At 44.0% G+C, this 22,370-nt stretch overlaps 1 protein-coding gene and 1 long non-coding RNA gene across 4 annotated transcripts; one reads left to right on the top strand and one right to left on the bottom strand.

Moving 5' to 3' along the window:
• Positions 1 to 3,111: 3,111 nt before the first annotated feature.
• Positions 3,112 to 12,824, bottom strand: POU2AF3 (POU class 2 homeobox associating factor 3). Of its 3 annotated transcripts, none has more exons than XM_073020923.1 (5): positions 12,570 to 12,824; positions 11,021 to 11,216; positions 6,862 to 6,916; positions 5,222 to 5,451; positions 3,112 to 3,784 (listed from the first exon to the last, which is right to left on the bottom strand). In XM_073020923.1, exons 4-5 carry the CDS (start codon positions 5,315 to 5,317, stop codon positions 3,416 to 3,418), a joined length of 465 nt encoding a protein of 154 aa, XP_072877024.1. In that variant the 5' UTR covers positions 5,318 to 5,451; positions 6,862 to 6,916; positions 11,021 to 11,216; positions 12,570 to 12,824; the 3' UTR covers positions 3,112 to 3,415. The 3 variants fall into 3 exon arrangements, with proteins under 3 accessions (XP_072877024.1, XP_008018975.1, XP_037861164.1); XM_008020784.3 differs by having other exon boundaries at positions 11,021 to 11,115; XM_038005236.2 differs by lacking the exon at positions 12,570 to 12,824 and adding an exon at positions 11,623 to 12,524 and having other exon boundaries at positions 11,021 to 11,115.
• LOC140712777 (uncharacterized) lies at positions 12,113 to 19,682 on the top strand. The gene is made up of 2 exons (XR_012094529.1): positions 12,113 to 12,184; positions 12,959 to 19,682. It is a non-coding gene; the product is annotated as an uncharacterized lncRNA (long non-coding RNA).
• Positions 19,683 to 22,370: the final 2,688 nt, after the last annotated feature.

The raw sequence follows: 22,370 nt of genomic DNA, 5'->3' as shown, positions 1-22,370 counted from the left end.
GTATAATGCATGGAAAGTATACTGAAGCTATTGGAAGTTCAGACAGTAACACTGGATCACCTGAGTCAGAGAACTCTTCCCCTGGTATATCAGTACTGTGACATTGAGCAAGTTATCATGTCTCTCCAAACTTCAGCTTCATCATCTATAAAAATGAGGACAATAATAACATACATCTTGTGTGATTTTTTTGAGGATTAAGTGAGATAATCTCTACAGCACTGGCCCATAGAAAGAGCTTAATCTATGTAAAACTATTATTATTGTGCTACTGGTCCTTCAAGTAAATAATTCACACATTGACTACGTCAGTGTTTTTCAAGTGTAAACAGAAGGTCATCTCTATTAGCATCAACTTATGTATGTTTAGGCCAGGCACAGTGGCTCATGTCTGTAATCCCAGCACTTTGGGAGGCCAAGGCAGGTGGATCACCTGAGATCGGAAGTTCGAGACCAGCCTGGCCAACATGGTGATACCCCGTCTCTCCTAAAAACACAAAAATTAGCCAGGCGTGCACCTATAATCCCAGTTACTGGAGAGGCTGAGGCAGGAAAATTGCTTCAACCCACGAGGTGGGGGTTGCAGTGAGCTGAGATTGGGCCACTGTACTCCAGCCCGGGTGACTGAGTGAGACTCCACCACACACATACACACATATGCGCGCGCGCGCACACACACACACACACACACCAAACAAACAAAAAAACAAAAAGTATCAATTTAGGTACATTTAGAACATGCAGATGCCTGGGCCCCACCCCAGATTTACTGAATTGCTCTTTCTCACGCAGAGGTGTAAGCACCTGGGTTTTACCAGATGCCACAGTATATGTTGATGAAACATGCTGCTGATGGATGTGTGGCCTGGGGCTACGGGGCTCCTGAGCTGTTCTGTGTCAGCTGCAGCAGCTAGAGACTGAGTGAGCAGTGTCCACCCACTTGGGAATGCACTAGGTGACCCACTGGCCCAAATTTCTAGCAAGTTCTTAAAGACAGTTTTAAGGTGGAGTTACACATCGTGATGCACAGGAGCTGCGCTCGCTCGCCCTTGACCCACATGCCTCTATGAATCCTTTTCTGCATTAGATTTAGGGAAAAACTAGGAGTGTGCAAGGAAAGAGTAAGTCCTAAAGAGGTAGAAAAATGCTCTCTGTTTAAGTTGCAAGAGAATTGATTCAGGCGCCAGAGGACTGACATGGCGAATAAAAAAAGAATGGCATCTAGAAAAGGGGTATGTTGGTGCCAACCACTGGACATCTTTGGATTCTCTGCTCTCTATATCTTGGGTACACCCGCTGGGGGTGAGGTGGTGGGTGGATAGTATGAAGGGTCTTTGGTCTGTGTGAATAGATACTTGTTGACAAGAGGCTAGTTTCAAGCCATTAAAAATCTAGTTTTACTGGCATCTCAGAAAGGCAGCAATTGTTCTATTTCCCTGGCACGATTATCCCATGAGGCAGGCTGCAACTTGTCCTATTTGCCCAAGCCTTGGTTGAGTCCCCAGGGAGGACGGTCAGATGGTGACATTTCCAAAGCATATTTGTCTCCAGATAGGAAGAAACCCACTGAAGTGGCAGTGAGTCAGCTTCTTCCTGAGTCCCCAAAGTATAGGACCTATAGTCTGAGAGCTCTTGTGCCGGTCATCTCTGTGTCCTATGGACAATCCGGCCCTTTTGGCAAAGTCTGACTCAATTGGTTTTGGGATACACCTCTGTGTATTTGAGGAAGTTGGCATTTAATGGTGCCCCGGGGTGCTGAATGGTCTTTGACGAATGGTGACTCAAACTTCTCAGCCCTGGAGGGGAAGGAACAGGGCTTTGCTATCTTTCCGACCCAAGCTTGGGTGCCTACTGGCTGGGTGACACTGGACAGTTGAACTAACTTCTCTGAACCTTAGACTCCTCATTTTGCTGTCAGTGTTGTGAAGATTAAATTAGATAATGAGTGAGAATACTCATAGATAATTCTGGCACATAGGACGTGCTCAGAAAATGGTACCTGTGGCCAGTGCTGAAGGTACCAGTATTGCTGCCATTGTTCTGGAACTTGAGACATGGCAAAGGCTCTTCAGACTTCACTTCAGGGATTAAGTCCTGCCTTAATGCCCTCAGCAAACAAGATTCAACAGTCTAGTCCATCATAGGTAGACTAATAACTCCTCTTTACCTTGAAAGACAGCTGGGCTTCTTCAAATAGATTAATCAGAGGAAGTAAATGCTAAAATTCAAGTGTAAACAACATAGTCAATCCTATAAATCAATGTGTAAGCATGAGTGATGTATTTTTAAGAACCTAAAGCCAAAAATTCAGAAATAGAAAATAATGACTTCTCAACTTTGGGCTGCATTAACTGTATGGCATCTGTCAAGAAAAAGAAGATGATCTATTTGCTCAGAAAGCAACTCAAAGCATTGCTTTGGAAAGGAAAAAGAATGATCTACAGGCTAACATAGCTGTAGGCAGCATGTGCTTTTTGGTTATCCTAATACTTCATTGACTAATGTTAGATAAGAGAAACTAATGGTTCATAAATGTATTTTCCTGATGTTGCTCTAAGATGTGCCCCCTCATCTGGAGGTGAGGCAGGGTTTTCCTTTTCCACCATCCTAGCTGTGCCTACCCTCCATACCATGGAAGTCAAGGTATCCCAGTGTGTTTTAAATGAATATATATATATGGAGTCTTGCTCTGTCGTCCAGCCTGGAGTGAAGTGGCGTGATCTCAGCTCACTGCAACCTCCGCCTCCCGGGTTCAAGTGATTCTCCTGTTTCAGACTCCTGAGTAGCTGGGATTACAGGAGTGCGCCACCACGCCTGGATAATTTTTTTTTTTTTTTTTTTTTTTTTTTTGTATTTTTAGTAGAGACAGGATTTCTCCATGTTGGCTAGGCTGGTCTCGAACTCCTGATCTCACGTGACCCTCTCTCTTTAGCCTCCCAAAGTGTTGGGATTACAGGTGTGAGCCACTGCGCCTGGCCCAAATAAAAATAATTTTGAATTCATGAATCCATAAGATTAAACCATTTGAGAGTAATTAGCAATTTCCAGAATTAATGGATAATGTTCAAATCAATTAAAAATGACTACTGGAAATCAAAAAAAATCCAACAGTTAGTAATACAAAATTATTTATTAGTAAAAAAAAGAAGGAGAGAGCATTTGTTCATTACACAAACAGGTAAAACAATTGAAAGTTTCCTATAAAAATTTAAACTATGAGCATACAAAGTAGGAGTGGCACAATGACCGGGTTTGAGGACTTCATATGAATGCCTAGCATCAGAAAATTGGAAATAGTGACATGTAAACTGTGCTTCGGATATTGTGTTACCAAGTTGCATATTTTGCACTGCCATCTAGACGTGGTAGAAAAATAGATATACCCGTGCCATGTTCTGAATTACTGTAATTTCTATTAACTGTAGCAGATGTCACAGTTTGTTTCCCTCTTATAGAAATCACTGGTGGCGGCTGCTGAGGGGGCAAAGTCCACACAGTCTGTGCTCTGGTAGAAGTACTCTGCCGCCTGGAGAGCATCCAAGTCCTCTGCCTCACACGATGCGCAGTAGCAGAGGGAGGCGGTGGCCGAGGAGAAGCAGCTGTACTGGGCGTGTGAGGGCAAGTGGTGGTAGGAATGGTCTTCTGGGGGGTAGCCACAGGTTCTGGTGTCCAGAGAAGCAGGGGAATTGTAATTCTCTGGAGCATATGAATGCAGCTGAGCTGGTGAGTAACTGTAGTCTAAGGAGCCAGAGAGAGCGGAGGAATTTGAAGGTGATCCCGGGATCTAGAGAAATGACAACCAAGAAACAAAAAGCTTAATAACTTAGACAGGATCAAAAGAACTGAACAGTGTGGGTTTACCAATGCAGAGTGAGAAAACGAGGGGTAAAAAACCAAATCAAAGCAAACAACACCCAACCCAAGTCTGCAGAAGTAATTTTATTTGCTGACTACACGATTTCATGACACCACAATCTATAGTTACCTATTTCTTTCCCAACAATAAATTGCCTTGCTTCGCTGGCTTCCTTTGTTATAATCCTACTTTAGAGGGTGCTCTGTTCTGAAACCACAAAATCCCACTGTGCTTCAAGTCACCTGCACATCAAATCCTGCTGTAGGCCACAGGCTAAGCTGCAGGTGGCACCCTGGATGTTTCTCCTTACCCTCACCATGGAGAATCAGGTGATCATGCAAAGGCATAACTTGGATCCTCAAGGATCTTAGAGTATCCCCGGGACACGCCAAGATGAGTCACTACCTGTCCCGCCACTAAAGTCTTGTTCCCTGGAATGAGAGCTACTGTCTGTTTTCTCTTAAGCAAGTCTGCAATTGTTACTGAGAAAACTTAACTTGGAGGCTGGGAAGGAACTGGCTCACTGGGGCCCCATATTTTCCCCGTGACAATGCGCATATTCTACAGAGTTAATTTCCTATCCCCTCTGAAATTTAGTCTGATGCCCACACAGACTTTTGACAACCCAAAAGCAAAAAGTATTTACATTCCTTAAAAAAGAAAACCTTATAACTTAAGGTTTACCAAAAAAATCTGTGAGTCTCTAAAAGACAACTAAAATAACTAGTTTCCACTAATAGAAACCTTACTTCATTTTGCAGGATAACACATTTTCAAACATTTGAGATCCACCAATTTAATTTTTTTCAAAGATTATGGTTTCATTTTTACTAACCATCTCAGACCCAAATGAGTTATTGTGCTTATAGCAGACTAAAACAATCAGTTAGTAGAGCCAGTTCAATGACAAAATCAAGCAAAACCTCCCCCTAACGAAATGAAATTTGGTACCATATATACACAGCCTTAATTCCATTTCCAAGAACTCAAAATTCCATCAAAAAATCTAAGAGCCATTGTTTAAACCACTGACTTCCAATTAGTAGGTGTCTTGACTTCACAGTTTAAAAAACATTAAATGAATATTGCCAGGAACCTCTTTTTATTGCTACACACCAACTTACTTGGTGGCCTAAAAATCTAAATCTTGGGAAATCTGAATTATGTGTGTATCCAAAGGTTTATGCCCTGCAGTGTGTGGCTACTTCTATACATTGACTTTTAAATTCTTCTCTGCCTGTTTCCTTGGATGATTTCCTTGCTGATAGTTTTTGTATGATTTCCCACGAGGCGGTGCAAACTCATAAAGCACTATTACCCCATAGTTAGCAACAATCAGGTATATAAAAAACTGAGATAAATTACCAGGCTCTGGTTAAAGCAGAAAGGGGTGGCCTGGAAGCTGTCTGGGAAATGGTGTGGAGCACTTTGTGTGGAATTGAGCAAAGGCTCTGGGTGCATCTCTGTTTGAAGGTAGGAATCAAAGATCTGGTCGAGGCAACTTGAGTTTTCTTCACATGAAGCACAACTGGAAAATTCTCCCCGTTGAAAATAAGTGGACGTGGAAGAAATTGGTTCAGGCTCAAAATACAGTCCTAGAAGAGAAAGGAAAAAGACAGGTTTTTGCATAAAAATTGCAAAACACAGATTTGAATGGAGATCTATACTCTGAATATTTACTATGTCTAGGGGGAAAAGGGCTTAACGAAGCCAGAAAAGTAAACAGGAATGCAATTTTGACTTTTTAGTTGTCCTAGCTAATTCAAGTTCTAGGGAAATGAATGTGGTTAATAATGTGGAAATTGGCTGTAAAAGTGGTTAGGGCAAAAATAAAAGGATAGTGACCCAATCTGTGTCCAAGTGTCACAGTCAAATAATTGCTCAAGCTTCCCCTTTCTTGGACTATAAAATCGTGGACATCCAGCCCCTACCGGCAGTTCACGTAAACCTCTCAGAAGTAACTGACAGAGTTGTTGAGGCTTTGAGAAAACTTCTGATGCTATGGGAAATAATTCTCTTGACTTAGGGTGATTGCTTTTCTGAACTTTTCACTCTTACTCAGTAACTTAAGTTTGGAAGAGAGAATTTTGAGAAGTGATTTTAATGATAATGCAAATGATAATCATGGAAACCAGGAGCATACAGTACCAATTAGCACTACTGGCTTGAAATTACAAAAAGCAAAAATGTTTTCTCAGTGGACATGCTAACATCATAATGTGATCAAAGTAAGTTGTTAAATGTCAAACAAGAATAATCAGCAAACATTACTCCTTTTCCATTTTATTATTAATAGGCCCAATTTGTGATAATTATCTGTAAATGCTGGAAGAAGAGAGGATTAGAGTGTTCTCATCAAAGGGACTAAAGGACACTGGGTTCTTCTTGAGGTCTCAAGTTCTTTAGAGTGAAGCTACAGTGACACATTTAGTGGGGAGCAGCCATAGGCAGAGGTTTCCTTGAATACGACCTCCTTAAACTCTTAGCTGTTGAGTAGCAGAGGTAGGAGTGTTTATGTAATTGAGTTATTCTTATTGGGCTGAGAAAACCTACACTTGTTTGAACTGCTTTCTGGGAAGAGAGAAGGGGAGGGAAGCCCCTGTCAGCTGGAAACTAAAGGAACAGAGCAAAGGCATTATTTGAGTGCCTCGGGATGTTCTGTATGCCATCTAACAGTGCACTAAAAAAAGATAAGTTCCTGAGAACAATTCTGATTTTGCAGTTCAGTTTAGTTACTTGGCGATGAGGAACTGGAATAAATGTGAAGAACAAACTCTTGGGACAATATAGCAGAGAGTAGAGAGTTCAGAAATGAAGACAACATTTGTGCTTGTTTTCTTGCTGGGCTTGCATGTGGAGTGACTATGGCCTTTTTCACCTTCTGATTGGTTGGATTCCAATTAAATAGTGGTGCCTATCTTAACCCCTGAATCAAGCACTGAAAGACTTTCGAGATGGACTTTTGAAAGAGTGTTTGCGGGAACTGTAATGCTGGCTGTACTGACCTGCAGAAGATGGTGCAACTGGATCTGAAAGGTGGACACTGCTGCCTCCGGACCGCTGTCAAAGCAAGAATATCATCGTGAAGCAGGCTGAAAGAAAAGTTCTAAAGGGTAAGCTAAGACATTTTGATGAGAACTATGTTTCTGCTATAAGGTAAGCCAGATTCCTCCTTCTCAGAAAAAGTTGCCTTTTTAAATACAACCAATGTTATGTTTTATTTAGATTCAGTATTTATGTTTGCTTGTTTGGGGAGTTTTTCCCTGATATCAGATTCTTCAACTTAAATTTTAAAAGTGATTAATTTTGACTAAAAAATTAATGGAAATAATTTTATGTGGCAAAAATGTAACAGTTTGAGAAAATGCAGCAAAAGGCTTCCTATTAAACTATTTGATTTAAAATTAATAAGGACTAACATTTATTTAACCCCAACTGTCTACGGCTTTGTCAATTATTTTTCTCAACATTTTTGTATATCATCTGGCTACTTAGCCTTAGGGATTCGTTTCCCCAAAGAACACAATTCCTAATTTTAATCCTGAGTAGCTAAAAATATTCACATGTTCTTAGTATACACGAAACACTAAAATAGAAAATATTTTCTTAAAGCTATAGTTGGTGAGTTGGAACCTACTTACATTCTAGTTAATGGTCAGGAATTATTCCAGTACTTTGTATGTTTTGTGCTATTTTCTATAAAAGTTGCTTTTATTTAAACTACTGTATTTAAATACTTGAAAGTTTATGAGACTGCTCTTTTTAACTATGTAAAGTAAAGCAGTCTGCATTTTTCAGTTGAATTGATAATTATACTGAGTAATTTAGGTTGTTTTTTTTTTTTTTAAATTTCAGGTAGTAGCTTTAAAGTTTAAAGGGACCTGCGTTGCTCTGTGATTCTGTGCTGGGAAGCCGAGCTCACCATACCTCTTTTGGGTTACAGGGCATACTCACTCCCACACCGTGAGCCACAGGGAGAGCTGTGCAGGCAGCCACTGCTGAAACAGGAGGCAGCATTAATTTTGAAAATGATCTGTGCTGTAATGTCATGAACCAGGAAGCTGGAATCCTTTACCAGCTCTTTATGCAAATATTTGGCTGCAGCTTGAGCTGAAGGACTTGGAAGGAGTGTGTATTAAAAAATCTGCCTCATTGTAGAGCTTTCCTTAACCCCATTTCTCCCCCGGATTGGCCTGTTTGTCTGCCTCCTCCCCATGTTATCTCCCTGAGGTGTGTTTACAATATCCTACTTGATATTATCTTTCGGAGTCATGGGTTCGCTTTCTACTTTGCTCCAAGAATACAAAGAAAGGCAACTCTGTCTTAGATTTCAAACAGCACAAAAATTCACAATCTACAATTTATAAAAACACATCAAGACTGTTTAAAAAATTAATGATTTAAAAAAAGAAAGGTAAATGATATCTTTTGATAATGACTCACTCAAGTTTCCTTTTACCCCGAAGGCAAGTGTGTGTGTGTCTGTGTGTGTGTGCACATGCACGTGTTTGCAAATTGATCTGGCTGAAATAAGTTTTTTAAAATCAAGTGTTCCAAGCCGGCATACACACAGTTTCCTCTGGCACTGCTTGAAGAATATTTGAGTTCTTTACTGAATATCTGTCTCAACCTATGACTTCCATTCATGATTGCCTTCTTAAAATTTCAAATTGTGGATACTACTCTGACTTTATAACAAATTAAGATAGATTTCTTGCTGCTTTGTAGTATTTGATATAATTAACTCTTTCCTTGGCTTAAAGTTCCCCAGAGGCATCCTTCAACAAATGAACAAACTGGGGATCATCTCTGTTATACAAGAAAGGCCTACACTAAGGAGCAGGCATACATCATCCCCTGGCATCTGCTACTCTTGCCTACTAAGTGCGCTCTCACAGCTTCCTTAGAATCCCAGATCCTTCCGAGGGCTTCCAGTGAGGGATTTTACATCTGGCTGTTGTAATTAAATTATATGCGTGTTACTCCTACTTGCTTGCGAGGGCATGGGCTGATGCAGTCTTCTGGGAAGCAAAGGAGAGCAGGCTTTACTCTGCTGTTCCTGTAAGACACTGGTTCAGAAGTCCTGCTTTATTTCTCAGGAGGGAATTCAGAAAAATTTAAATAAGAAACCGGTCAGATACACAAGTGAAATGTCTTACCCTTACTTTAGCTCCTGTAGTGAGCTAAGAAGGGAACAGTGGCCAGACTCATCTGTAAGGGCCCAGCAGCAAGTGCCACACTCACACGGGGCTCTCCAGGTGCAGCTGAGCAGAACTCTACCAAGTACCAAAGCTCCTTAAGGAAACATTACATTTTAGAGCAGAACTCTACCAAGGACCAAAGCTCCTTAAGGAAACATTACATTTTATTATGAATGTCTTGAGGACGTTTTTCTCCAGAAGCATTTTCCAGTTCCCTTGTACCTGGTTTTATTAATTAGATAACCATCTCTGAACTGAAGGGGTTGAGGCTGTCAGACTCCTGCTTAGTATGGTCAGAGCTGCAGAATGATGAATTTAGAGAGTAAAGAGCCAATGGAAGGGTTTTTATATTACACTAAGAATAAGGCCTTAGTCCTACTTTTAACGTCGCCACGAGCAACTTCAAGGTTTTGAATTTTACCTGCAATCGAAGGACGGATCTCTGATCTACTTACCTCTGCTGGCTGTTATAAAAACTAAATGAAATAGTGGCTATGCCAAAGTACTTTAAAAGAAGAACCACTGTGAAGTCCTCTAGAAACATAAGGGAGTGTTAATGTGTTACCTGAAATTCTGCACATGGAGGTCCTAGCTTTTCCAGCTACATGTGCTGTATAAGCCAAATTGCAGCTGGCTCACATCTGAACTCTAAACTCTGAGCAAAGGGTATGAATGAACATTACCAAAGAGCTGGCTTTCAATCCTTGGTTGGAATTTTATTTTAGTTGCTTTCCCCAAATAATATTATTTCTCAAATAATGACCACTAACATTTATTGAGCACTCACTATGTGGAAAGCATTCTTCTAAGGGCTTTGTATGCAATAACTCGATTAACCCTCACAAAATCCTATCATCCCCAATTTGAAGACGAATAAACAGAGGCAAGAGAGACTGGATAATTTGCTTGAGGATACATACCATGGAGGAGCTGAGACCTGAGCCCAGTCCATCTGGTTCTGGAAACTGTGTTTACCTCCCCTACATCATTTGCCCCCTCCCATTTCATGAAGTCCAACTGTCAAAGGCCTATTTCATGAAGTCATGTATTGCACATGAACAGTATCAGGCACAAAAACTGTTGTGGGGCCGATACCAATGGGCTGGAGAAGGACCAATCCTAACAGGCAATACGAGCCCCAGCTGTCAGATCTTACGTTCACACCCAAACCAATCCCCAAACAATTGTATGATGGAGGCTTTTTAGCGATGAGCTGCCCTCTCTTGGGCAATAATCTCACCTAGTTTATTTAGTTCTGCTGCTGCCCTGAGTGCCTTTGGCAGTACTTACTGCCAAAGGATACACCAAAGGATGGTGTATAAAGTGTCAGTTCATAACTGAGCAGTCATTGCTCAGTTCAATTTTGTAATAACCTGGAACTGCTTAAGGTGTTGATACATTTTAAGGAAGTGGTCCTGTACTCCAGTTGTCTTTTCTGCAGAGACAGGGCCCTTTTCTGCTAGATACTTTGGGTGACTGATGATTTACAGATAAATGATCTCAGAGGATGAGTTCCAGAACCACGAGGAGGGAAGGGAGGATGTTCCACACGGTTGCTATCCTGGAAGGGGCCCCTAAAATGAGGTGAATTTCTGGGAGAGATTTTCTATGGGTCTGCAAGGGCTGTACATTCCCATACACTGTCTTCCTAACAAAACGATGTCTGCTTACCTGCTGGCCGCTCCTCCCCCTGCAGAGGACCAACACACTTTTTATACTTTACTTTCATCCATGGGGGATGGATGGGCTCCCCCAAATCCTGAGACCCACAACATGCCCCAGCTGTCCTCTGTAGCTTTCCGATTGGGATGCATCTGGCTACAGAAGTCATAGGAACAGCAGAGAAAGGCCAGGTCTGGGGATGGTGAGTGCGTGGGGCCTTGGGTGGCCTCCACACCTTGCAGACACAGGGTTGAAAGAGGCCTGGCATGGGCTGCCCAGTGAGGGAAGGGCTTATGCTTACGGTTCCCCCGGAGGCCGCCTGGTGTGCCCGTCTTTGCTGCAGCAGCTCCTTCACTGTGATCTTCACTCGGACACCTTGATACACCTTCGGTTTTTCTGGAGAAAGGCAACTGAGTCAGTGGTCGAGTCCAAGGTCTGAGTGCCAGGGTGCAGAGTGGGGGACCCTTTTATAGGCAATAGCACCCAAAGTCAAGTTTCTAAGTTCAGAGAACACACACAAAAAATGTCAAAGGATGGTAAAAACCCAAACATTTCAGACTCGAAAGAATGAAGAGTGGCTGAACAGGTTTCAGGGCCCCGGTGGGAATAGAACCCATGGAAATTTGTGAGGCCACCCACCCCTGGCTGGGCCTCAGTCCTAGGCCAATAGCATACAGGTTTTTCTGCTCTGGAATGTGGAGACCAGTGCAGTGGAGCCCACCACTCTGGCTAGGCCGGGGGAACCTAGGCTTTCAGACCCAGCCCGCTGAGAGAGTGTATTATGGACCTGGGGAGGGGCCAGGCCTGGGGCAGGGGGCTTTCTCTGATTATAGCGTCTGATGTAGCCCTCCCCACTGTGCTGTTCCCACGATCGTGGAAGTCCCGAGTCCCCTCCTTCTCCACCTGGCCAGGTATGGCTTCTGTAGAGTCTCCGACCTCTGTGTGCCCTTGGTCTGGAAGCCAGCCCTGGAGCAAGCGGTGAGGTTTGGCCAGCCCAGTCCTCGGCCGGCGAGGGACCTGCCAGACTGACCCTAGTAAAGGGGCCAGGCCCGAGGAACTCCCTCCCTCTCTCCCTTCTGTCTTTTCCTTCTGCGCGCTCTCCCTCTCCCCTTTTCTCCGCCTTTTTCGCGCTCCATCTTGCCCTCCTCCCTCCTTCGCCCCCGCTCGTGCTCTACCCTTCTTCCCTTCTCTCCCCACCCCCTCCCTTTCTGGGGCAGGCGTTTCTCCGAGGCGCACTGAGGCTCCGGGGCGAGTCCGCGCAGCGCGAGGTGGGAAAAGCCGTCCGGGGCTCCCGATGACCCTGCACTCCGCCGGGAGGCCACCCTTCGCTAGGGGCCGCCCCCGGGCTGGCGGGGCCCGGTCGGACTGCCCCAGCTTGCGGGCGCGCGCCAGAGGGGTTCGCTGGGAGGGACCCCTGCGCGCCGGGTGCAGGGGCAGCCTCGGCCCCGGGTCCCGAAGAGCCGCAGTGAGTAGGTTGGGGACCAGCTGGTTTGGCCAAGCCGGCTGGGCGAGCTTTCAAGGTGGAGGTGGCCGCAGGAGTCCTGGGTGGCTCCGGCCCTGACCACGACCCTGCAGTGAGCGTCCAGGAATCCGCGGGGAGGAGCTGGGTGCGGCGGCCGAGGGTGGTCGCGCGTTCAGGCTGGGCGCCTGGCGATAGTGCCAAGATGCCAGCGCCTCGCCTGGTCACTGCGGGGACCGCAGCTGGACAGCAGGGTTCCCCCTCAAGCCGGATTCCAGGAGCCAGGGTCTCCCTAGGAAAGGGGATTGCGCTCTTCCTAGCCCGGACCCAGGGAATCCCGTGCCCAGCCCCCAGGGCCCAAGCGCCGCGCTCTCTCCGCACTCCAGCCTACCGCAGCCCCACCACCCCGTTCCTCGATCGGCTCCGGACTCCGCGGTCGGGCGTCCCTCGGGTCCGCGCAGGGACCGCCACTGCTAGGCTCATTGCAGCCAGCGCGCTCTATCCCCGTTCCAGGTTCACTGTGAGCCTCTAGCTCCCCCCGTCGCCGCTTCCGGGCGCGCAGGGTCCGCGCCGCGATGTCCCAGGACACAACAGTGGATACGTGGTAGGGCGGGCGGGGGCCTGGGGTACGCGGACGTCTGGAGCGGCCAACTCGGCCTCTGGGCCTCTGCCCTCCGGGACAGGCGCTGAGTGGGAGCAGCCACAGCGTGGCCCGCGCCCTCTCCGGATCCCCGGCCTTTACTCGCATGCCTTGACTTTGTGCCTCTGTGTTCTATGTAGGAAAAGCTGTGGAAACACACCCGGATTGAAATGCCCCTGGCCCGCCTGACCCGACCCCAGGAGAAGCAGCCGAGTTACCCGACATCGTGGTCAGCAGGAGCTGGGTCGGTGGCTGGATGCTGCAGCTGCAGGGACTCAGCGCCTGGGAGGGCTCCTGGGCAGGGAGAGAAGCAGAGATGCAACATTTTTAAAGTTTCACAAAGCATCCGGCTGCACCCAGGTCCCTGGAGCAGGAGACAAACAGAATTAATGTTTTATACCTTCGGGTATAGGTTTGAGTTTTTTCCCCCTCATGCCAAGTATTTAAAACCTCTAGAAACCCATGATTTGACAATCAATGATTGCGCGATACTTTCAATTTGAATATTCAAAGGCTTAACAAAATGGACTATCTTCTGCAGAAATCCTGCACACAGGCACCCCACAGAGAGTCCAGAGAAACAGGGAGTGAGACCCCTTTGGGTCCTGGCCCTTCCTTTTATTACATTTTGAGCATTTTGTCCTCCTTCCCCCAGATAGAGCAGTTGTCCTCAAAGATGCTCTGTATTTCAGCCTTCAGGGCAGCTAGGGAGCCATGAGTGACTTAGGCTGCCTTGGCCATGAAAACCAGAGCCAGACTGGCTGACCAGACTGATTCCCGCATCCCCCATCTGTGTTTTGAGGGAAAATCCCAGGTTTTGGGGAGTGAACATGGCAGCTAGTGGGTGTGGCACAGCAAGAGATCGCTCTGGGCCCAGGTGGGAGGCCAGCGGCCTAGCAGAGGCCTTCGCTCTGCATCTCCTATTTTTCTGACTCCTCCTGGCTACCAGGGGGCTTCCCTACCCCTTTCATCCCGCTCTTTCTGGGCCCGACACTCAGGGGTTTCAGCTCAGAATGACTGCCTATTAAGACCCTTTGCTCCTCCGCACGGAGCTGGGGATGCCAGGAGCCTCCTCCTCTGGAGACTTTGTGACTCTGGGTTTCACTACTGCACTGTGAAGTGCCCTCTTTGCATTTTCTCCCTCTAGAGCCACCCCTGCTTTTTTGCTGTGGGAGCACATGTTAGGAAACAGTGACAGGTTTGGCTCCTGCTCATTTTAACTGAAAGGCTATGGACTTGGGTTCAAGCCTTCTTCCCTTCGTGTGAGAAGGGGGAGGGACTTGGAATCAAGCTTTCCCTTGGTCCAGGCCTAAGCCCCTCACTAATGACTTGGGATTCTACTGGGTCACCTTCTGTGAGTACTTACTGTGCCTCTTCCATGTGATTTGGAAGGTGAGGAGACAGGAATGGTCCACAGAGGGAGAGGGTGCCAGGCCAAGTCCGCTCATAGCCACCCACCCCCTCCACAGAAGGGGACAGCAAGAGAAGACAGAGAGGCATGGTGGGGTTCCCTTTGCAAATAACCAAGATATTTCCAGGATTCCAGACCAGGCCATGGTTTTTAGGCCTCTGCTCTTTGTTCTCTGAGTTCTCAGAAATGCAAAAAGTGTAGTTTAGCCCCAAATGCCTCTAGAAAAAGATTGGGGTGCCCCCAAAAGTGTCAAGTACAGAGGGAAGCACACAGAGCTTAGGGAAAAGACAACTGAGAATGACGAGACTGATAGGAATTGCTTGGCAGCTGAAGCCACATCTCTAGGGGAGAGGAGCAGGCCTGGGAACACCTGAGGTGGCACCTGGCAGTAGAGGGCAGGATGGATGTATTGAAATCTGACAGCTTCCGGAGCTTCTTTCTACAAATGCCCCTGAGCCTGTGTCCTTGGTTTCCCTGATGGACCAGTCCTGAGGAGGGGAAGGACAGTGGGAATGGAGATAGCACCTCCCCTCCCTGCATACCTTCTTCCCCACTGTGCCTGGGCATCACCCCCTCTGAAGGAACAGTGAACCAAGCAGCTTGGAATCTAGGGATGGTCTCTTATCCTCATAGCTTCTTCCATTACTTCTTTTCTTTGCTGCTCTCCTCCTTTTTGTTATACTCTTATTTTTTGGTTTGCTTTTAAAAACCTTCTCTTTTTTTTTGTTGCATTATTGTTTATTTCTTTCCGTATTTCTTTGTCTCTCTTCCTGTCGCTGCTTTCTTCCATTTCTTGTCTGCCCTACTGGTTTACTCCCTGGCTTCACGTGTGTCTGTGTTCCCCTGTGCTGGGCTGTCCTCCCAAGGCTTTCAGGCTTCATCTCCTTCCTAACCTCTCCTCTCATGTGGAGATGGACAGGGATGGCAGGAGCATTGAGTGCTCTTGGCAACACCATTGAAGATGATGCTGACGATCGGCTACCCTGTAGAGAAGGCAGGCCAGGCTGGGTATGAGGGGAGCTCCTTGGAAGTCAGGATATCTGTAGGGACAGCAAGGATCTCTTTGTCCCAACCTCCAGCAGCCTGTCTGGGTGCTTCTGTGTTGACCTTGCTTCTGGGATGGCCATCTCAGTACTGTTGCTGGCTAGCAATTTCAGAAAACTGGATTTGTCTAGGCCTGAGCCCTGTTTGAGAAAGAAGCTTCCCTCTGGTTTGTAGCCCAACATTAATGAGTTTTGGTTCCTGTTGTTTCTATAATTACAAAACTCCAGCACAGGTATTTAAGAGCCAAAGGCCATGCTTATGGAAGTAAGGGAGAATCTTTCTAAATGGATCCTGAGAATCCTCCTTATAGATCTGAGTGGATGATCAGGCCCAGAGCAACCCTGAGACCCCAGGTTCCCACAGCATTGGCTGTTCTTCATAGGAGACTCATAGGAGACTTCACAGGAGACCCATTATTGTTTACTGGACATCAGGTGCTATATTGTATAGCATTCGCATTCCACAGGTGAGGACAGGCTTAGAGGAATAAGTGGCATGCCAAGATCATCGAACATATCAGTAGCAGAATTAGGATTCAGACTTTGATAGGTCTAACTCCAAAGCCCTGGCTTTTTTTTTTTTTTTTTTTGAGACAGAATCTCACTCTGTCACCAGGCTGGAGTGCAGTGGCATGATCTCAGCTCATTGCAACCTCTGCCTCCCGGGTTCAAGTGATTCCCCTGCCTCAGCCTCCTGAGTAGCTGGGACTACAGGCGTGTGCCACCATGCCGAGCTAATTTTTGTATTTTTAGTAGAGAGGAGGCTTCACCATGTCGACCAGGATGGTCTCGATCTCTTGACCTCGTGATCTGCCCACCTCGGTCTCCCAAAGTACTGGGATTATAGGCGTGAGCCACCACGCCCGGCCTTTGCTCTTAACTATTGATATTGTCTTCCTGATCTTTCCTACCAGAAGCTTTTAAACTTTTTGGACTTTAACCTACAATAAGAAATCCATTTTACACGTTCATGTGTATCTATAACAACATTTGTATTTCTAAAACAAACTTTTCATGAAACAATGTATACCTATGTATGTGAGGCAGTCTGATATTTTCTATCCTAGTCCACCTTTTCCATTTCATTCTATTTATGGAAAATATATGTTGGCTGGGAGTCACTAAGTTAATTTAATGACCCACTAATAGGCTGTGAGTGGCATTGGAAAAATACCTGCTTGTAAGATATGCGAACACACGTTTCAAGGTTGTTTGTGCATGTGGAAATATTTTGGGGTGCTATCTGTTTTACCATCAGTTTGTACGAGGAGACTAAGACAGTGTAGCTTGCTGACTTCAGAATGTTCTGTAAGGACTGGAAACTCTAGAACCTTGAAGAAACGCCTGACTAGAGGTGAGGGTAAGCTGTTAATTACACTGATTACAGTTTGTGCCTCTTAGACTGAGAACTCTTCCCTCTTGCTGGGGGCATCGCTACCTCTAGGATGTTTGCCCTGAAGTCCTGGTAGTCTCTTTGGGGTTTTAATAAATGACTGAAAAAAATGTTGTGGGGTTTCAACAGGCATTCATAGGCACCCTCGCTTGGCAATGTAACATAACGTTTTGATGTTCGGGTGTTGGAAGGGATCTTTGAAGTGCTGAGAGGGACTCAGAGTCTTTTTCCAAAATCTCTGCTTGTATCTGCCCAGCCTCTGGCTCCATTGCTTGGCTGAGATCCTGGCCCATAGTAGAATCTGTGTAGAGGAAATGAGAGCTCACTATTTGTGAGGCAGCCTGTTCCACTATTGGACTGCTTTAAATGTAGTGGTCAGTGATTACGCTATAATCCAATCGTGTGTTCATTGGGCACCAACTATGTCCTAGGCATAGTTATCAAGTACCAGGAGTACAAAAATAAGTAAGCCTTGATTTCTGCTATCAATTATTCTTTTCTCCTACTTCTGTACTACTGCTTTTCTATTGTGAGTTTGTTTAGTTCATTAATTGGTTCATTCATTCATTCATTCATTCATTCATTCAACAATCATAAATTGATGAGCTACTCTGACCAGGTCCAGTACTAAGCCTGAAGAAGTTATGCCCATCCCATCTCCACCCCAAGCCTTCTCTTTTTGAGACTCCTCATTCAGTTTCTCTAGCTCTTCACATATCACTGTTTTTCAGATCTCTGACTATCCTTGCCTTTGACCTCAGAAATCCTGTATTTGACTTCGACCTTCTTATACCCAGTTGGCACCCAAAGTGATGGGAATAGATTAGATTTCTTTTCAAAGTTTTAAACTGAATATTTTGACTGAAAAATTTTGGCAGTCTTTTGTATGCAAATGACACTGCAGAGCATTGTTCCCCCCACAATGTAGGAGATTTTATTCAATTTAGGCACATGCATATTAAAAGACTTTCAGTATAAGGAAAAGGGATAGTTTATTCCTTCCAAATTTGACTCAGCTCAAAATCGTCTTTATTAATGCAAAGTTCTTTTGTCGCCTTGACTTTAGGACACTGTTACTGAACTTTGTGGGAAATACCAAGTTCCAGAAGATTGAATACATGCAGGACACAAATGCTTTTTGGGCCCTAGAGTGAACATTTGGTCCATATGACAATGACCAGGAAGACTATTAGGTGAAGGTTTTTTAATGATTTGTGCTACATTAGTCTCTTCCCATAAGACATATTCAAAGTTTTAACTTTTCCTTAAGAGGCTTCCATGGGGAGCAAGCATTTGATAATTCATCCTTTAACTAAGAAAAACACCATCATACACTGCTTGAAGAATTCCTCTTCTATTACTTAAAATGTTTTTATTGTGCAACATTTAAGGCATACAAAAACATATAAAGAATACCATGATGAAAGTCTATGACTATATTATCAAGCTTAAGAAATAAAACAGTGAGTCATCTTTCATTTATGACTAAATTAACTTATTAAAACCATTAAAACTTTTGGATTATTCCTTTTAAGATATTTTCTTAGGGGGAAGTTTAGCAGGGACATCTATCAATTTTCCTAATCCAAAAGAGCTAATTCCTAGATATTGTATGTTTGGTCCACATTTTTTTCCTCTTGGAAATTCTAACATTTTTTACTGTTCTTCTTTTTTAAAATTCATATTGCAAATCCACATATGTAATTTATCAGAGGTTATAATTAGAGGATACTTCTTTTTTTTTTTTCTTTTTTGAGACAAGGTCTCACTCTGTCTCTCAGGCTGGAGTGCAGTGGTGCACTGCAGCCTTGACCTCCTGGGCTTGAGCAAACCTCCCGCCTCGGCCTCCCAAAGTGCTGGGATTACAGGCATCGTGAACTGCCACACCTTGTCAGAGGATACTTCTGTATCAAAAATCAAATATAATATAATGCCATCATTTGCAAATAACTGCAGAAGATTTTAATGTTTATTTAACTTGACCTTTGAGGATTCTAGTTCCTGATTTATTTATCATACTTGTTTTAATCACACCAGGGATAATGATCAAACATTGAATAACTTTTATTTATAAGATTTCTTAGCAACAGATCGTAGTACATGTATATAGTAAATGAATATATCAACATTTTTTCTGCGCTATTTCAAAGTTTCGGTAATTTTACTTCATAAAGGAATCTAAAAATACTAAACCAGTCATCTTAAATATATTGCCACTGAAGCCCAATATCCACCTACTCTCTGAATTTGCAGAGAGTATGTCTAATATTAGATGCTAAACATTGTGAGAATCCTCTCAGACACTGGTTTCAGATAGCTGTCACCCATAGAACTAAGGGCTAGAAAGTTATTCATCTTTATGGTATAATTTTAGTTCAATCTAAGAAAAATTTACTGAGCATCTACAATGTTCTGGGCCCTGAGCCAAGTTCTGGGACAAAGGTGAGCCATTCATTAGTCCTCCCCAAGAGTCTCTTTAGCTGGAGAACCACTCTTTGTCTAGAGTATGTGATTTTGCACTTAACTTCTCTAGAGTCTATGGTGTGTGAGATGAACAGTGTAACATTGTTTTGCATAGAGAAGATACTGTAGACAGAACCCAATGATGGAGCCTTAAGTAAAGAGTATAATTTGGGTGTGGTTGGTAGAATCACTATAATGTAATGTGACTTAAACCTTAGACATCAATCGTTATTTTGGTACTTTAAATATAACTGATGTTTTATTCCTATGACTATACTATTTAGATATTTAGATTAAATATTGAAAAACTGATCACAAAGGTACTATAATACTTTTATACATGTGTATACGTATGTATATATGTATGTATGTATGTCAATGTATATTTTACTATTGGCATTAGTAATTATTTTCCCTTTGTGCAATTTCTTTTAGAGTACTTCTGTCTTTTCCCCCTACCCCAATAGTACCGTGATATTGTATTATTAACTGAGCTATAGCAAGTCATAATGATCACTTGAAATCATTTATTAAATAAATGAGGTAAAGATGTAGTTTTCTTCTCTCCCTTTTTGGGGTTTGTATAATATTGTAAGAGGAATGCAAATGCCTTCAACTACATACTGCGTGTGTTTCATGGCATGATTGTCTATATTGCAGCTTTTGCATGGGCAAATTGTGCTTGATTTCTTTTTGGCATTACCATCTAGTCAGCTTTCTTTAGTGGTTTGAAATTAACATACCATCTCTGATTACTTTAAATCTTAAATATATTCTGTATCCTTACAAGACCTGAAAGAGATGGAGTGTTGAACTGGAGATCTTTAATTTTCTCTGACTTTCTCGGGAAGGTTGTAAGTCAGTGAAGAGCAGGTTTAAGGAAGGTGAGAGAGAGAAGAATGCACCTATTTTTGTATGTTGGCATGGTGCATTGTTATGAAAAGGTGCGGTTAGTCCCCACATGTTGTAGAAAATTGGCTGGGTGTGGTGGCTCACACCTGTAATCCCAGCACTTTGGGAGGCCAACATAGGCGGACCACTTGAGGCTAGGAGTTCCAGACCAGCCTGGCCAACATGACGAAACCCCATCTCTACTAAAAATACAAAAAATAGCCAGGTGTGGTTGTACATGCCTGTAATCCCAGCTATTCAGGTGGCTGAAGCAGGAGAATTGCTTGAACCTGGGAGGTGGAGGTTGCAGTGAGCCAAGATTGTGTCACTGGTCTCCACCCTCCAGCCTGGGTGACAGAGTGAGACTGTCTCAAAAAAAAAAAAAAAAAAAAGGAAAGAAAGAAAGAACGAAAGGAAAGAAAACAGAGTACTTGAAAGAAAAATGGGATGGGGTAAAGAAATAGAATTAATTTTCCTGTCATAATTTTGTAGCTTGATTTCACCTTTTAACAAAGTATTCCTTGAACAATAAAACAGAATCAAATTAAAATATATGTAATACAGAGACACATTTCAAACTAAGCAGAATTCTTAAAGATCATTTATTATTTGGAATTATTAGCACCAGCTCTACTCCCCCGACCCCTTTTAGACTAGATAACTGAAGTGGACACTAGCAGGCATACGTGGGCCTGGGTGTGTCTCTTTTTTATAAGTTAATTTAGTCAAATGCTATGAAAGGGATTGGAAGTTTTAAGAAGAATGTAAACATCATCGTGCTCCCTGTATTTCCCTCTGTTCCAAGGTCTGGTTGTTGAGCTGTCTTTGAGAGCCAGTGCATCTTCAAGTTGTTAGGAGATGAAGGAATGCATGAACAAGCAAAATATTCAGTGTCATAAATCACATGAAAGTTAAAGTCATGTGGACCCATATTTATGATTTACACATCCATTACCATGTTATTGATACCCAGTAACAAATGGTAAGCAGTAGAGGACAAATTATTTTAAACTTTATGACGCCAATCTAGGAAAATGACGCTGAGGCCCTTGTGAAGACCTCTATACCTGCAGAGAGGGCCACTTGTCTTCTTCCTGATGCACAGGCCTGCTCTTCAGGTATAAGTAACTGCTGAGTGACAGATGGTTCTGCCAGCCATATTGGGAACCAGGACTGAGGTTGCAGTCATGCTGGATTTAGGAAAGAACAGTTCCTTTCTTGCACAGTGAACGTTGCCACTTTTCACTGAAGAGCAAGCACTAAGCAAAGCAAAGTTCAGGCTGCCCAAAGGAGCTAGTGGAGGGGAAGGAAGTGGGGCAGGGGTCCTGGCAGTGCTGCCTAGGAGCAGAGGGCCCCATGTGTTCACTCTTGATCTGTTCCCTGAAGAATGCTCTGCCTGGAGGGAGCCGAAAGGATGAGGTGAAGGAAAGCTCACTACCCAAGCATTTCTGGTGGCACTCCATAAACTAGAAGAGTGTTTGCTTAACCAGAAAATACCCTGAAGGCCTGGAAAAAAAGGAATATAAATTATTTGCTTGTAAGTGTGAATTAATCCCCTTATTGGAATGTTTGGGCTTCTACTTTGCTGAGGTAGAGTATGGGACAGTCACAGAGGATGTGATGGACATTGTGTTCAGGGGCTTTGGGCAACGAGAGGGAAAATGAAGGCCTTGGCCTCCAGAAGATGGAGAGAAATGGCATTGGATCAGGAGGGACCAGAGGGTGGAAAAGATGTGAGAATGAAGTGCAGAAAGACAGTGGTAGGAACCTTGGAAGAAGGGTGCAGGTACAACCCGGGAGCCTCCACTCATGCATCTGCAAAGTCTCAGTGTATAGCCGGCATGTATGATGAGCTTGGCCACAGATAGGTATGCTGGAATTATGCTGGGAACCCAATTAGTAAAGGCACCCACACCAATCAAATGTGGACAGATTCATGCTTCAGATGTCAATATCTTCATTGACACATAGTAAGAGCTGTACATTTCCGACCAGTAAGCCACCAAATAGGAGGTGCTGTTTGCCAAGCTATTGGCTGTTTGTCAAGCTACTGGCATGATATGTCCTTCTCCAAAGCCCCTTTGCTTCTTGGTGTTTTGTGGTCTGTTTCTTGCAAACAGTTTAGTCCTATTTTCTGTATTTTCTTTAAAAGGTATGAGTTTGGTTGGTTGTGGCAGCTCACGCCTGTAATCCTAACACTTTGGGAGGTTACGGTGGGTGGATAGATTGAAGTCAAGAATTCGAGACCAGCCTGGGCAACATAGTAAGACATTGTCTCTACAAAAACTAAAAAAAAAAAAAAAAAAAAAAAGTAAAAAGTAAAAAATGAAAACACTAGCTGGGCATGGTGG

The sequence above is a fragment of the Chlorocebus sabaeus genome, chromosome 1 (genome assembly GCF_047675955.1).
Source record: "Chlorocebus sabaeus isolate Y175 chromosome 1, mChlSab1.0.hap1, whole genome shotgun sequence".
In the NCBI taxonomy this organism is placed as follows: Eukaryota; Metazoa; Chordata; class Mammalia; order Primates; family Cercopithecidae; genus Chlorocebus; species Chlorocebus sabaeus.
This window is presented reverse-complemented; position numbering and strand designations above follow the sequence as displayed.

Coding starts and splice junctions, on each gene's coding strand:
- POU2AF3 (XM_073020923.1), bottom strand. CDS start 5,317: ATGCACCCAGAGCCTTTGCTCAATTCCACACAAAGTGCTCCACACCAT. Junction 3,785..5,221: donor TCTGCTTTAACCAGAGCCTG/GTAATTTATCTC, acceptor TCATTTCTCTAG/ATCCCGGGATCACCTTCAAA.